The sequence below is a fragment of the Coptis chinensis genome, chromosome 4, assembly GCF_015680905.1.
Source record: "Coptis chinensis isolate HL-2020 chromosome 4, ASM1568090v1, whole genome shotgun sequence".
In the NCBI taxonomy this organism is placed as follows: Eukaryota; Viridiplantae; Streptophyta; class Magnoliopsida; order Ranunculales; family Ranunculaceae; genus Coptis; species Coptis chinensis.
This window is the reverse complement of record NC_141459.1, coordinates 80,603,675-80,618,302: the sequence shown is the minus strand read 5'-3', so window position 1 is coordinate 80,618,302 and position 14,628 is coordinate 80,603,675. Positions and strand designations below refer to the sequence as shown.

At 37.3% G+C, this 14,628-nt stretch overlaps 3 protein-coding genes across 3 annotated transcripts; all 3 read right to left on the bottom strand.

Moving 5' to 3' along the window:
• Window positions 1-3,705: 3,705 nt before the first annotated feature.
• LOC147505047 (uncharacterized) lies at window positions 3,706-4,987 on the bottom strand. Its single transcript, XM_086605454.1, has 3 exons — window positions 4,708-4,987; window positions 4,087-4,620; window positions 3,706-4,037 (listed from the first exon to the last, which is right to left on the bottom strand). Exons 1-3 carry the CDS (start codon window positions 4,985-4,987, stop codon window positions 3,706-3,708), a joined length of 1,146 nt encoding a protein of 381 aa, XP_086461580.1.
• Window positions 4,988-5,230: 243 nt separating this feature from the next.
• Window positions 5,231-6,295, bottom strand: LOC147505046 (uncharacterized). Its single transcript, XM_086605453.1, has one exon. It carries the CDS (start codon window positions 6,293-6,295, stop codon window positions 5,231-5,233), a length of 1,065 nt encoding a protein of 354 aa, XP_086461579.1.
• A 6,917-nt stretch (window positions 6,296-13,212) lies between these two features.
• On the bottom strand, window positions 13,213-14,578 carry LOC147505045 (protein FAR1-RELATED SEQUENCE 9-like). Its single transcript, XM_086605452.1, has 3 exons — window positions 14,272-14,578; window positions 13,743-14,185; window positions 13,213-13,275 (listed from the first exon to the last, which is right to left on the bottom strand). Exons 1-3 carry the CDS (start codon window positions 14,576-14,578, stop codon window positions 13,213-13,215), a joined length of 813 nt encoding a protein of 270 aa, XP_086461578.1.
• Between the last annotated feature and the right edge of the window lie 50 nt (window positions 14,579-14,628).

Sequence of the window (14,628 nt, the reverse complement as noted above, 5' to 3'; positions counted from 1 at the left end):
ATTTAATGATAAGAAATTAATTAAGCATATCAATCTGTTTGATTTCTTATACACGCAATTGTATTTAACAATTATGTATATTTAATCGGAAGATTAATCAGTTGAATATATTCATGAACGAACAACAAAAGTATAACGCCCTCCACATTTCAACATACAATAGTTCCCTAAAGCTGTTACATATACAATATAATTATCCTTTGTAATAAATCTGCATGTTCATCCAACGGTCAAAAAATATTTACCGTTGGGGGTTGTCTCAGTGTTGTATTATATGAGTTCAATCAAAAATTTATTCTGGAATAATTGTCTTTGTTCATGTACCTACCAATCTTGTTTATCACTTAAGCAGAAATGGGTGGAGCTCCTGTCAGAACATTTGTAGCACCGAAGGTAATAGAAAAACTTAATTCCAAAATCGATCGTAGGAAAAAAACTTAACCGAATGAAACCCAAATTTACCCATTTAAAGGAAAGGATTAATCCTTAATGGTGATATTATGACATGTATTGATTGGTAACATTTTCTTAACGTTATTTTCTTTTACAAATTTGTTAGCTTTGTGAGCAAGAAGGACACACATGTCCAACTTGTCCCTACCTTAATCGAAGATGTAGGGGGGAAAATTGCAGAGGCATTACGTATTTGGTCAAAGTTTGGGATCGTTCAGGCAAAGTAGTTGAAATGTGGCTGAAATGTGATTGGGTTGGATGTTTTAGTAAGGCAAAGCAATATACTGGTTGCAACCAACCTATGCTTCCTAATGAGAAAAAGATAACACTTGTCCTAGATTGTTGTATGTGTGGTAATGAATGTTGTTGTGTTGTTAACTATCCTAACTAAAGTTTTATGCCTCTTAAGGTTGATGTTAGCGCTAAATGTACTATTGTTAATGTGAGCTAGGTGCGAAATAAAAGATGTTGGTACTCACATGAAGATCACATACAACAATTGAAAGTTTGAATTTATGTCATAAAAATATGACACCACTTCCAAATTGCATAAATAACAGTAACTTCACATCACGAAGTTGTAAACTCTTAACTAGATTCAGAATCAAATGATGAAGGAGCTCATGGACAATGACGACACGGGTTGTTTGAGGAATTAAAGTAGTCACAATAGCTTAAAGTTCATCGATATGTTGTAGAACCTGCTGCTGAAGGTATCCCTGGTTTTCAAAAATTTGTCTTTGGTTGCCCAAAATTTGTTCCTGGTTTTCTAAAAATTGTGCTTGATTATGTAAGAACTATAACTGTTCTTCACCATACACCTCCACATGATCTTGCAAATTCATTAATTGTGCATGAATGAAGCCCTGACGTTCGTACATTGCCCTCATGACCTGGAAAAGAAAACGAATACCAACTGTAGGATTAACTATCTCCCTTAATGCACCTTCAGCAAAGTAATCTACTTGGGCTGTAGGTGACTCCTCTTGTTCATGTTGAGTAGTGCACATCTCAACAGGTGCCCAAAAACCCGTAGCGCAAGTTCTGTAGCTGGCGACGTTGCCTGCCGTTGAAATTTTCAACCTAGCAAAACCGGTATACAAACCCCCAGCAGCGTAACATGATTTTTGTGATTAAAGTTGGTAGGGAATAGAATTCTTTTGAGCCTGTGTAATTGTGTTCCAAAGAAATTGCACCATACAAAATTCGTCTTTTTTGTTCTGCAAAACCCATAGTAGGTGGAGGATGGTCTTCGTAACGTCGCATGCTTTTGATGTACCGACTACATTTTGAACCAACCACTATGTCACTGCTAGTTGGTTGCGCCTTAGCGAGTTTTGGTAAACACAACGTGCCCCTCAGTTGTATTCGCCATTAATCACCGTGTCAATCATCAATGTTTTAATAGTATCGTAGGGTGACTTCTGGAGTGTGAGTACATTGTCATTCATTGCAATATGTGTACTCTCGGAAACCAGTTGCTGAGTGAACTCAAACTCAAATAAAACTGCTGGGGGTGGATGGGTGTGTGTATAGGTGATCCGAGTTTTTTTTAGATGGGGAGAGATAAGAAGGTTGGGTTTTTTTTTTTTATATTGTTACACTTGTACGTGTGTCACAAGTTTTTTTTGTATAAACATATCTGTGTCCCTTATTTTCTTCTTTTTTTAACAAATTTTTCTTAAAGTTTAAGCATGAGGGATGTCGCATGAGGAATTTCAAAAAATTGTTACATTGTTTAGCACATTTGGAGAATTATTTAACAAAAGATCTACGTAGATATGACTGTAAAATAATTATTTAATAAAGAAAAATCAATTTTTCAAACAAACTTTTTTTTGACATTTATTATTAAGTATAATATAAAAAAAAAATTCTACGACGTCATTAACTTCATAAAATCAATGCGAACGCATGTGTTTCAATTCTATCATTGGTTTGATATAATGGAGTCAGTTTTAAATAATGTAAGATCAATTATTGCCAAGGGATAAAAACCCACGCGCATGTGTGTCAATGCTATTAGTGGTTTGATATAATGGAGCCACTTTTAAATAATGTCAGATCAATTATGGTCAAGGGATAAAAACCCACGTGCGACTTTATGACGCATGGTTTATTGCATAATGTAATTTAATATAAAGTTTGGCAAAATTGGAAAAAGTCAAAGGAAAAGGGTCTTTATAGGGAGTAAAGAATTGGATTTGATTCTTTCAAATTGATAGCACGCGTTCATTATTTGAATGATACTTGTGTAATTAATATATTAACATAAATTGTTTTCCCCTATACAATATCAAAGCAAAACTTCCGGGTACACTATATTGGTAGTACTGTTAGATGAACCGGGTGGTAAGAGAACACTAATCCTCTTCGAAGATGTGCATCTTGATAGTGCGACATATAGGCCATGACTGAATGCGGGGGATTGTAGGTCAATGCCAACGTACTTCACCGATTGTCCTTAGGACTTATATATTGTCATAGCAAATGCTAGTCTTACTGGGAAATAACGTCTTGACATTTGAGATGACATCTCAAGAGCAGATGGGGATAGAGATATTCTAGGAATAAACACAGTTTCTCCGACTTTTGCCCCAGTTAAAATAATTGCTTGAATCACTATTTTTTCACAACGAAGCACGATTAGTCTTGTCCCGTTGCAGAGTCCATCCCTTGGTGCAATATTCCTAAGCAACATTATAGGGCAGCCGACTTTCAGTTGCAGATTAAAAGGTGGCAAGCTGGGGGGATCTAGAAAGTTAACAAATTCACTTGGATAGCGGGATCCATTGTTTTCAAAATTGTTAGCATTGTTGATGATTTTATCTACCGCTAAGTAAGAAAGCTTTTCTCTAAGAAACAAATTTAGACTTGCTTCGTTGATTAAACTGACGTCGTCGTTTCGTGCAGAGAGTATAGTTCATTCATTTAGAAAAGCTGGTGATGTTGTGCCCGCCACATCCAAATTTGGATAAACTGAATAAATGAGTTCTTCTTGATTTCCACACTTATGTATGCCTGTAGGCAGATCGACCATTTTTGTAGGAGTCGTTCCAAGCTAAAAGTTAAGAAAAAATCAAAATTAGCTATCACTCAACTTTGACTAAACATATATCTATAGTAAAGCACCATAACTAAACGTTTGAATTAACAACTAACCTTGACCAAGTAATTGGCAAAGTTTGCATTATCAGGGTCTGACACATCAAGGCGCATGTTTTGGACCAAGTGCACAACATTCACATGCCGCTATAGCTGAGATCTCCTCAATGATGCACCTACAAATTGCTCCCGAACCCCTTTTGCTATAAATGGGAGGGTTTGTCTAAAATCACCTCCAAGAACAACAGTTATTCCACCAAAAGGATTTGAATTATCCCTGATATCTCGAAGTGTCCTTTTGACAGCTTCCACACAGTGTCTATGTTGCATTGGCACTTCATCCCAAATTATTAAGCTTGTCTCTTTGAAAAGATCAGTATGTATTGAGTTTTTGGTAAAACTACAGAATGTTTCATCCATCACATTTAAAGGAATTTTAAAAGTCGAATGGGCCGTTCTTCCACCAGATAACAACAACGCTGTAATTCCAGATGAAGCAACCGTTATTACTATATGGCCAAGACTGACGGCAAGTTGCAGCAATTGTGTTGTACACAAATGTTTTACCAGTCTCTGCTGCTTCATCCAAGAAAAAAACTTCTCCCCGGTTGTTTACCACTGAATCTGTTACCTTGGTATGGGCATCACGTTGTTCGTCATTTAGACGCAACACATTCGAGGTGGCTGCTGCGTGGAGCCCATCATGCTGAAGCTGTCTTTGCTCCCAAATGAGTATGTTTTCTATAACTTCATCCCAATTTCTTCTGGGTTTAGGCATGTCGGGGAAATCAGATAATGTTCTTCCTTCTTCAAAAAGCAATTGGTTCAACAAATATAACCCATAATCAGCTACTTGTTCTTCGGTTGGGTAAGGAATTGGGAAGGTGTTATGTATTTTCATTGCAAGGTCATCACATATACATGTTGCAAATTCATTCCACAATAGCACAGGACTTGTTGGGGAACATTCCAAAAGCATAATGCTAAACAACCTTTGTAGTTGATAGCCAGTGTTGATTATAGACGCCTCTTGTAGACATTGCCTCCATTCATCATCGTCTTCTAAAAGACCACGTGCAACACATTCCACTTTAAATGTACTATATTAAGATCCGTTGACAGTATGAAGATCTGAAAAGGATGTAGGACCTCTGACCACTATCAAGAGTAAGCGGAGGTAGAAACGTTCTCCAGCATTTGGATTTACAAAGTACATTCTCCCAATAGCGCAACACTGGTCTCTCTTCTTCCAAATTTTTTTATTTTTTTTCCAAACATAGTGCTGTGGGAATTCCTGATAAGTAAATGCGCGGGCCTCTGCATCTCGAGAACACTGTTCAAAGAAAGCTGTTAGGGTTGATTTCTGTTTATCTTCTCTAGCAAGAACTGCAGCCCTGGTGTCTCTTGCATTGAGAACGACATGATGCATTCTTTCAAGATGAACTGGTAATATTTCAACTTTTGGGTACTCCTTGTGCAAAGGAAATTCAAGCAGACGCCATGCTGCCTCTGGTGGTCCCACATACCTTGCATCAATAAACTATTAAATCTCGTCATCAGTGCCAAGTATCACCATGGTTGCCCTGTCGTGGCCTTTGTAGATGTATTTGTGAATGTATTTAACGGCACGAACTGATGAACATACTTCAATGTTTATATGGCAATTGAACATTTATGATAAGAATGGGTTGTAAGGCACTAGATCCCTGTTATCAACTTGATAATCTCGAACTTCGTACTCCTTACCAGTATTGCGCCTACGGTAAATAGGATACGCAACTTGGTCCATTGTTGTTTCATCGGTAAATGCACGTGGATAATGTTTGCTACACTTTCCATTCTCCATGAATGGGGCCTGCGGATTCTTTGCGCCACAGGGTCCGTGAACCATACACCTCTTTACAGTTTCAAAAAGTGTTGGTTTAGAGACAGGGTCAGGGAATTCTGCGCACACTATCTTATCAACCTGTTTTGTGTTGCATACTTTATCAGCCTGTTTGAGAAAGATGAGGGCATGCATATGTGGCAGACCTCGTTTATGGAATTCTATTGTATATACATGTGCAAAGGCTTCGCCGAACAGACCATTTCTGAGTATTTCTTCCATGATGGCTTTCCTTTTCAACTCGAATACATGTGCGACCACTTCAGGACGGTCCGAAGCAGTTTGGTGCTTCTTGAGTGTTCTTCTAATCTCTGGCCAATTTGGGTTTGTCGTAGCAGTAAGAAACACATCCGGATGTTTATTGTAACGCGTTATGGCCATTGAGTTCTGGTAAATTTCATACATTTGTCTTGGGCTCCCTGTATGACTCGACGGGAGAATGTAACGCTGGCCGATCTCTTCTAAAGGCAACCCTTCCATGGAAATGTCCATCAAACACTTATACAAATCCGCACAAATGTGTTCTTGGTTCATCCGAACATAACGCAAACGGTTCTGTTCAGTTGCAGCCCAGGCATCCACTATCCACTGTTGAAATAGAGGACCTCCCCTCAAAATAGATGAGTATTTTGTGGGCCGATCGAATAAACGATAAGCGTAATATTGCACTTGAGTCAAACGGGCTTCACTTGGACAATTGTTAGAAGTATCCCATTGGCGCAGATCTAGTGCCCAACCAAGGTCTCCTCTATGGAAAAGCAGCACATAATGTAGAGGTGAATATGTTGGGTAACACTCACTTATCCTTTGCAGTCCACCTTCTTTATAATGCAGAATGATGTCTCGTAACATGTCACATTCACTTTCATCCCCAGGCAACACAACGACAATTTCAGAAGTCGATGGAAGATTGTACCAACGTCGATCAGTACCAGGAGTGTATTATATGTATGCAGGAATATTATTGTCTACAATTGCATTTGACCTTAGGATGTCACTTGCATTTTTGAAAAACTTGGACCATGCATTCGCTTAAATAAGCACCCCTTGAATAATACTTAACACCTCTGTTAACAAATGTGGATTGCATTGCCTTCTATATTCCTGAGCGGCACTTGCATCGTAAATGTACAGTTGTGTATATTTCGGGTCATGATCACTATTTGGTAATAGTGATCCAATTTTATGGCACAATTCTCCATGAATAGTAAATGCTTTTTGACCACGGCCTCTGAGGACACGATCATTTGCTTTGGCACCCAGACTTGTAAAGGCATTCCATGCATTGTACCCTCGAATATTTTTACGAAAATCTTTTGCTAGCCAATCACCTCCTTCGAATAGTTATTTGAGGGGTTGGGGTAAAGGTTGAAGGCAAGGGACTTTTATTTTTCCTTGTAGGCAACATGACCCAAATAAAGGCTTTTTCTTGCTAGACCTAGTCAATTGCTCAGCGCTCCAATGGAGGGTAGAGGCAAGACAGACATTGGACGTTCATTTCACCAAGATCATGGCGCACATCTGGAACAACAGGCAGAGCCTCAAATGGGGTTGGTTAAAATGGGGAACTCAAATACATCATATTCTTCTTCGTCAGACATTTCTGCGTCGCCTTCAGAGGGTTGGTTAAAATCCACCTCCTTTTGAGAATGGGTTAAGTCTATATCAGACATACTCATAAGAGTAGTATCACCTGGTCTGAAATTCAAAATATAACTAATCAGATTTTATTGACCAAAAGACACAAAAAAAAAAGAGTTTCCGATAGTAATATATAATAGACTTACTGGCTATTATGCAACGAAGGAGATCCAAGTTAGAAAGGAGAAGCGAGATTATGTGTAGAATGCGGAGAATAATAACACATATTGTCGGCGCCAAATGTGATGCGGCAATTGTCTTACAAATTGCCTATCATTTGGACGTTATAAAATCTGTGTCTTATCATCAATGACATTTTTTCCTTTGTCGCTCTGGCAACACGGGGGCAATATAGAATGTTGGGAATCTTTGAACACATTGTCTATAGTGGATGAAGAAATAACATTTGCCACTTGAGAAACGCTCTGCAAGCGTGAAGTTCTTTCCCTTTTTCTACTCACACGTTGAGCTAGTGCCTATCGATTGGGTGGTTCAATTATGTTTGAATGATTGACCATCATGACTTGATGGAAGGCGTTGATGGTTTTCGTCATAATTCATTTCTTTTTGAGAATGTAAGTCTATCTTAGACGTACTCACAAGAGTAGTATTAACTGATCTGAAATTCAAAATAGAGGCACCAATGAGGTTTTAATCACAATAAAATTACAATATAAAAAGTTTATAGGAGTAATATTAAACTTACTATCTACTTTGCAAGGGAGATGATCCAAGTTGGGGGCCGAAGGTAAAACTACATACCGATTCTGGAGAATCGTGGGGCCAGTCTTCGCAGGTAGAATGTAATGCTAACAATTGATTGCCAAATTGTATCTCATTTGGACACTGTGATATTAGCATGGGATCATGTGAGGAACCTCCTGAAATGTAGTTTGTAATTGACGAAAGAATAGATGTTCCAACTGGAGCAGTTAGCTGCAAGCGCAAAGCTCGTTCCCTTGCTCTACGCGCACGTAGAGCTAGTTCATATCGATTTGGTCATTTAATAATGGAGGAACGATTAACGGCAACGACCTCAACTGGTAGTGGATGTTCTGTTGTTGGGCATAATGTTGGAGTTAAAATCTTATCTGCTCTTTGACGCCGTATTTGCAATTGGGGTGTTTTACTATGACAAAGTTGGTCGGAAATAGAACCATGACGAATCTGTAATAGCAGTAGCTTTAAAACAAATATGATTTTATTTCACATGAGCTGAAGTTATACAAAGGAAAACTAAGTTTTGATAGTGGGTTGACCTCAACTTGTGCTGCTGTTTACGTTTGAATGTTCTCTTGCACTATTTCTGGATTCACTGGAGCTGGTGTTTCACAATCCATGTTTAACTTATGGAGTAAATTTGAATCAGTTTGTGTGCTTGTTTAAATCAGCATACTGAAAACAAACATAAGATTACATTAGATATACATTGGAAGTTAGACTATATGTTGAGACGAAAACAATCAGGATTAAATAGTGCATGGACATTGAGTCGGAGAATCTTACCACCGCCCGCCCGACCGTCCTTGTTACCTTTATACTTGAAACTAAATAAAATCGTTATCTTGAAACTTTAAAACCAATCAAGGGAAAACATCATTTACTAAATCCGTCAAAGCCATTCTGTCTTAACTGAAAACTTTTTTAAAAAAGAAAAAAACTAACCTTGTATCTTCAATGGAAGACATCATCACCGAACAAAACTGACGATCGTTGAGGCAATCAATTTTTCTTGGTTTCTCTATGAATTTTTTCACAAGGAAAAATGAGCTGTTATGCTGGAAGTTGAGGTGTTGCGTAAGAAAATATTGTTTGGTAAAGTAATGAATGTCATACCAACTACGACAGAAGCAGTTATAGGAGAGAATCTGGATGCAAAAGTAGACATGTGATTGAGGTAGGGACTATGGTGGGGTATATATACAATTTGAATAGAAAACATAAAAAAAGCCAACCCATACAAATAATTTTTTCTAATAACTTTCATTCGTGGAACTATGCATTGTGTTTAAAATGGACGAAATGTCGCTAAAAACATAATCATGTGCATTGAAGAGCTATTGTTTTGTTTTTATTTTAGGTTGCTTTATTGGGAGGAACATGGTGTCCATGGAGTTCATATGGACGTCAGTCATTTTATGCTTCACAGTGTAAAATAATTTCTTTACACATTACTGACTGTCAGATGATCTGACATTTGTTGTACAGTACTTTCTATATATTTATAAGTAACTGTTTCATGATCTAACATTTGTTGCATAGTGCAAATCATGTTGTGTTTTATTGTATATATATATATATATATATATATATATATATATATATATATATATATATATATATATATATATATAGGGAGGGATACATGACCCACAAGTTGTGCACAGAATAATCGCTGCCTTTCATCTAAAGCAATCCAACGGATGTGACCAAATCCCAACCGAAGAAATCGCGAGTTCTAATTCACTAAATATGGGAGGGTAGTTTAGGAAATAAAATTTGTCCAAACCCAAAAATAGAATTTGCGCTCCAAATATAATCGCATTGCTCTCTCCTCTCTCTTTATCTCTTTTGAGAAATTGAAAACTTTTTGTGTGCAATCTATAAAGGTAAATGCTTAACTTTTCTGTAATTTGTTTAACTTTTCTGTAATTTCTGTGTTAACTTTGTGTGTAATTTCTGTAATCTCTGTAAATCTCTGTAATTTGTTTAATTTATGTCTTTAATGACAACTGACAAGCACAGAGAGGTTGAAGAGTTGTAGCTTTAAGTTAGTGGTATTAATGGAACTAATATTGAGAGTAGAGATTTTAGCATTTCTTCTTTTGAGTGAAATTTGGAAATTTGAGGAGTTGGGGACGAAGTTAAGGGATTTGGGTTTTGAGGGGAGAGCTTGATGAAATTGAAAGTCTAGTACTTATTCACCATCACCCACACTGAAAAAACAACACCATCTCAAAAAGCCCTTGTTCAAAGACCTTGTTGATTGGGTTCGTCCTAATACTCGTGGCTTTCATCAATGCAGACCCACATGTCAGTCCTCTCTTTATTTTCTCTTGTCTTTTTATTCATTTTTATTGTTTTATATGGAAATCATTCTTGGGGTTGTGTTAATCAAAAGGTTTAATCTTTTTTTACCCATAATTCCCATTTCTGATATTTTTATTGTTTGACTAACTGTTTAGAAATATATGTATGTGAAGGGGTTTTAGAAGGGTTTATGCTAAGAGTGGTGTAATTGTCCTTTTGGTGCATTTTGGGCTTGAGGTTTATCTGCTTATCCTTCACTCGTTTATTTCCACTTGCTGATCCTCAATTTTTGTTCCCTGGATTAGTAAATGGAAGTAGCATAGAATCATATATTTAACTCTTGTATGTTGCTATTACAAGATGGATATAACTATTTTTTAGCTCTCAATGAACTGTTTTTTTAGCTAACTGGATGTTTGGTTCGTTGAATTTGTGTTACTATAGATGGAAATAACTATGTGCAATAGGTGTGGTGATAACACTCATTCATCAGATAAATGTGGTTGGTTGTCCACACCTTGTTGCTTTCGAAATTGTCGCGGAAGTAGGACCTTGAAACAGTCGGGCCAAACTCAATCTCTTGGAAAAAAGTTTTTAACCTGCCGCGTTTGCAGAGACTTCCAATGGTTGGAAGACTCTAGAGCATCATCAGTAATACCTCTGGAGTATCTAAGATGCAAACAAGTGAATTGCGCAGGGTTTAGAAAGGTCAACACGACAATGAAGAAAAATGAAAATGAAGGTAACATTTTTTTTGAATTGCACCGAGTGTGGGAAGGATTTCCAATGGTTGGAAGAGTTGTTAGCTATGTTAACAACATTGAGTCGACAGCGAGTTCAAGCTCTTCCCCAGTCGCCTCTTTCTCATCTTCCAAAAGAGATAAAAAAGTGAAAATTACAGTTGAAATTGACGATGATGGTTTGTCGAAAGAGTTTGAGTTTCGTTGTAAAATTAGATGAGTGGTAGTAATGAAGGGGGTGATTTCCAGTTTTATTGTAATGGAAAGTTCTTTGTATCTTTGTATTTCGTTGCGTTTTTAGTGAACTTGCATGCAATAGAGACTTGCATTATGTTATGTTAACTTGTGTTTTTTTCAGTCGGTGTTCTCGTTGTCTTTTTTCTATACTACTTGCGGGGGGTTTTTTTTTTATGTTTCTGTGAAATACCAATGCTCTGACAGGTTTAAGAATGAGTCCTGTCTTAAACTCATTGGCAATGTTCTATTGATTGGAAGGTAAAATTGTTGGTGACTGCAAAAATTTTTCTCTTCAGATGCAGTTGTTAAGTTTTTCTTTTCATTGCTATAATATAATTTACTTCATCTCTGGAGTTCCAGGAGTGTTTTATGGTACCGTCCTCTCTATCGTGCCATGAGGACAGATAGTGTCTTGAAGTTTGGGTGGTTTTTCCTATTTTACTTGCTTCATATTACCTTTTGCATCTTTGCTGCTGTAGCTCCACCTATTATTTTTAAAGGGAAATCTCTGGCAGGTATACTTCCTGCAATAGATGTGCTCAGTGGCAATGCTTTGGTTGGGATTTTCTATTTGATTGGATTTGGATTGTTCTGTCTGGAATCAGTGATCAGCATATGGGTTATTCAGCAAGTACACATGTATTTCAGAGGTAGTGGTAAAGCTGCAGAGATGAGACGGGATGCAACAAGAGGAGCTATGAGGGCAGCAATATAATGTCATATGACAACATACAAGACCAGCATATAGATGGATTGAAGATGTCTTCTTTTCACCAGAGAAGACATATAGAACTATCTTGTCTCATAGGGGATTCCCTGTCAGATACTCAAGACACATTGATGATTTATTTTTTTGCTTCTTGTTGTGGAACTGTTGTACGTTCAAAGTCTTTTTTTCTTGACATTTTTTTTTTTTTTTTTTGTAAAAATGTTGGGAACGAAAATATATGTAGATGAGGAGGGAAAATGGGAAATGACTCAAATGAGATGGGTGGGAAAAATGTGCGGAAAGACAATAGAGGAGTAATAGTAGTGCACGTAAAGTTGACAAAGGCGGGTTTTGCTTGGACTAATTATTCTTTGTTTCTTGCTAGGTGAGATGAAGATTACACACCTTCACCAATAATGAGTAAGTAAATATTACGCAATAGGATGTTTCTTTCAATATCGAGTCTTGGACCAGTAAATCTCCATACATTTTAGCTGCCAAGCCAAGGAGACTTTGCCACTGTGAGACTCACGATCACAGCCTCTCTTGCCTAACTTCCACATATTTTCAAGTTTTCTTGTTCTTGTTCAAATTATATGAAAAACTTCAAAGGTAGGTGGAATGAGACAATTCATAATGCTATAGAGCCACCCCTTCCAAATGCCGATCTGACATGAGATTACTAGCACACAGGGCTTGAATCAATTGAACAACTGACTACAACTAACAAGGAAATCAATTGTACCACATTGATCTTTAACCTTTAACCAAAGGACGTACATAATAACAAGAGAAGACATATAGTGTACTAAGGACAAATCAGAAGTTTAAAAGGAAGTTAGAAACACGCTACAGTCATGACCCATTATAATTGGTTTTGCTCTAACGAGTTATGTGAAAGAATTTCATTATCTTGGGTTTTGCTCGGACAGTTATGTGAAAGAAATGTCATGCTGCCCGCCAGCAAAGACATCCAATACCGGACTTAACAATGCTTAGAATTTAGAACAACATTAAAAAAAGATGAAATTTGGCACATCTATTATAGCAAAACTTGCAAGAAATATTAGCATACAAATAATTTATTTTCAAGCTATTTCTAGCAAATATAGACCACTCAATTTACTGCAGACATTCTATGAAACGTCTAATGATCTCAAACAGGGATCCATAATTCAACAAATATAGACCACTCAATTTCCCCCAGATGAAACAAGTTCGTTATAACCATATATCTCAAGAACTCAAATCGGGTCTATACTAGGCTATGTGCTTCTGACAACCAACGGTCTTCCTCACCAAGTTTCCCACCATAGAGTGACAACTTGCATGGAGAGTGAACCATGACCACTTCAGTACCCTTAACAACTCAACTGCAAGGAAGGAGTAATAAGCAAATAACTGTAAATTCTCTACACACTACATGTCATTTTCCCCATGTTAGCAAGCTTAACTTCTCCCTTGTGAGCTTCAACCTGTTCCACATAAACCAATAACAAACACAAGATTTCATTGCCATAAAAAACAAGTGAACTACAAACACAAGCTCCAACACTCAACACTATAATACAAAAACATACAAGCTCCAAACAATTTCAATCATCTTTGCGTCATTCTCGTCCTCGTCTATTACTGTAAAGCAAAAAGAATGGAAAACAACAAGTTTTAAAGGCAATTGCGATAAGATAGGATACTACGAATTAAGCTTAAGGAGGCAATATTATACTTACTTGGGCCCTTCTTTCTGTTTGGATTTTCAGGACAATTTCGTCTGTCATGGTTAACACCAACTTTGTTACAACATGTACATCTCCTCTTTGTCTTTGCTTTGGCTTTTGTGCATGCTTGTTCAAGACCACCTTTTATTCTACCACTGGCCTTGGTTTTCTTAGCTTTTTTTTCTTCCTTTTGTTTGAGAGATGTTAGGATTCTGAAGTAAAACTTGGGATGGGTCGTCAAGTGGCGGTGATGAACTATCATCAACAACAGTGCATAAATTAACAACAGAAACACCAGGGTCAACTTCCTTCTTTTTCTTGAGCTCCACTAACAGTTCTTGTAGTCTTTGCAGCATTAATTGGTAAGTCTCATCAGTTTCTACAGCTTCATAAACCAACTGATTAGCAACCATTTGAAGTTGAGTAGTTCTCAGCATCTCAGAGTTCTCATGGCCACTTACTAGTCCACGGTCATACTCAGCTCTATACTTATTTGCCCCTTTCATCCACCTCTTAAGAATAAAGTGCTCGGGAATCTCAATATCACGACTCTGAAATACCTTTATGAGGTGTCCACAAGGTATCCCCAGAAACTCAAAAGGTTTGCATTCACAATTACCTTCTTTTGTCGCTGGGTTGAACTTCACCTTCCATTCATGCTCGTCACCTATAATGAAGGAAAGTTACATTGTAGTAATGAAGGTTGAGTTTCATTGTAAAAGTAGATGAGATGTAGTAATGAAGGGAAGTCACCTGTAACTCGCGACTTATAAGTGTAGGTTTTGTTGCCGTCAGTGCCTTTTTCATCATCATGCAGGACATACTCGGTTTCAGCTACCTCGAATTCTTGCTTGAACCTATCATATGCATTCCTTGTATACACAATTGCTGCACTCTTCAAGAGAAAGGAATTACCGCCTACAATCCAATTTGAGTGTTTAGTAATATAATCCTCTTTTTTTTCTCTTTCAACAATCTTCTTCAAACACTTATCATTCTTCACTACAAACTCTTTAAGAGTTGTCGTAGTTGTGAAAAAATTCTTGTAAAAAGAATTCATGCTTTCAGAAAGCCCGATAGTCGAAGTGTCGGCATAAAAAGTATCCAAGT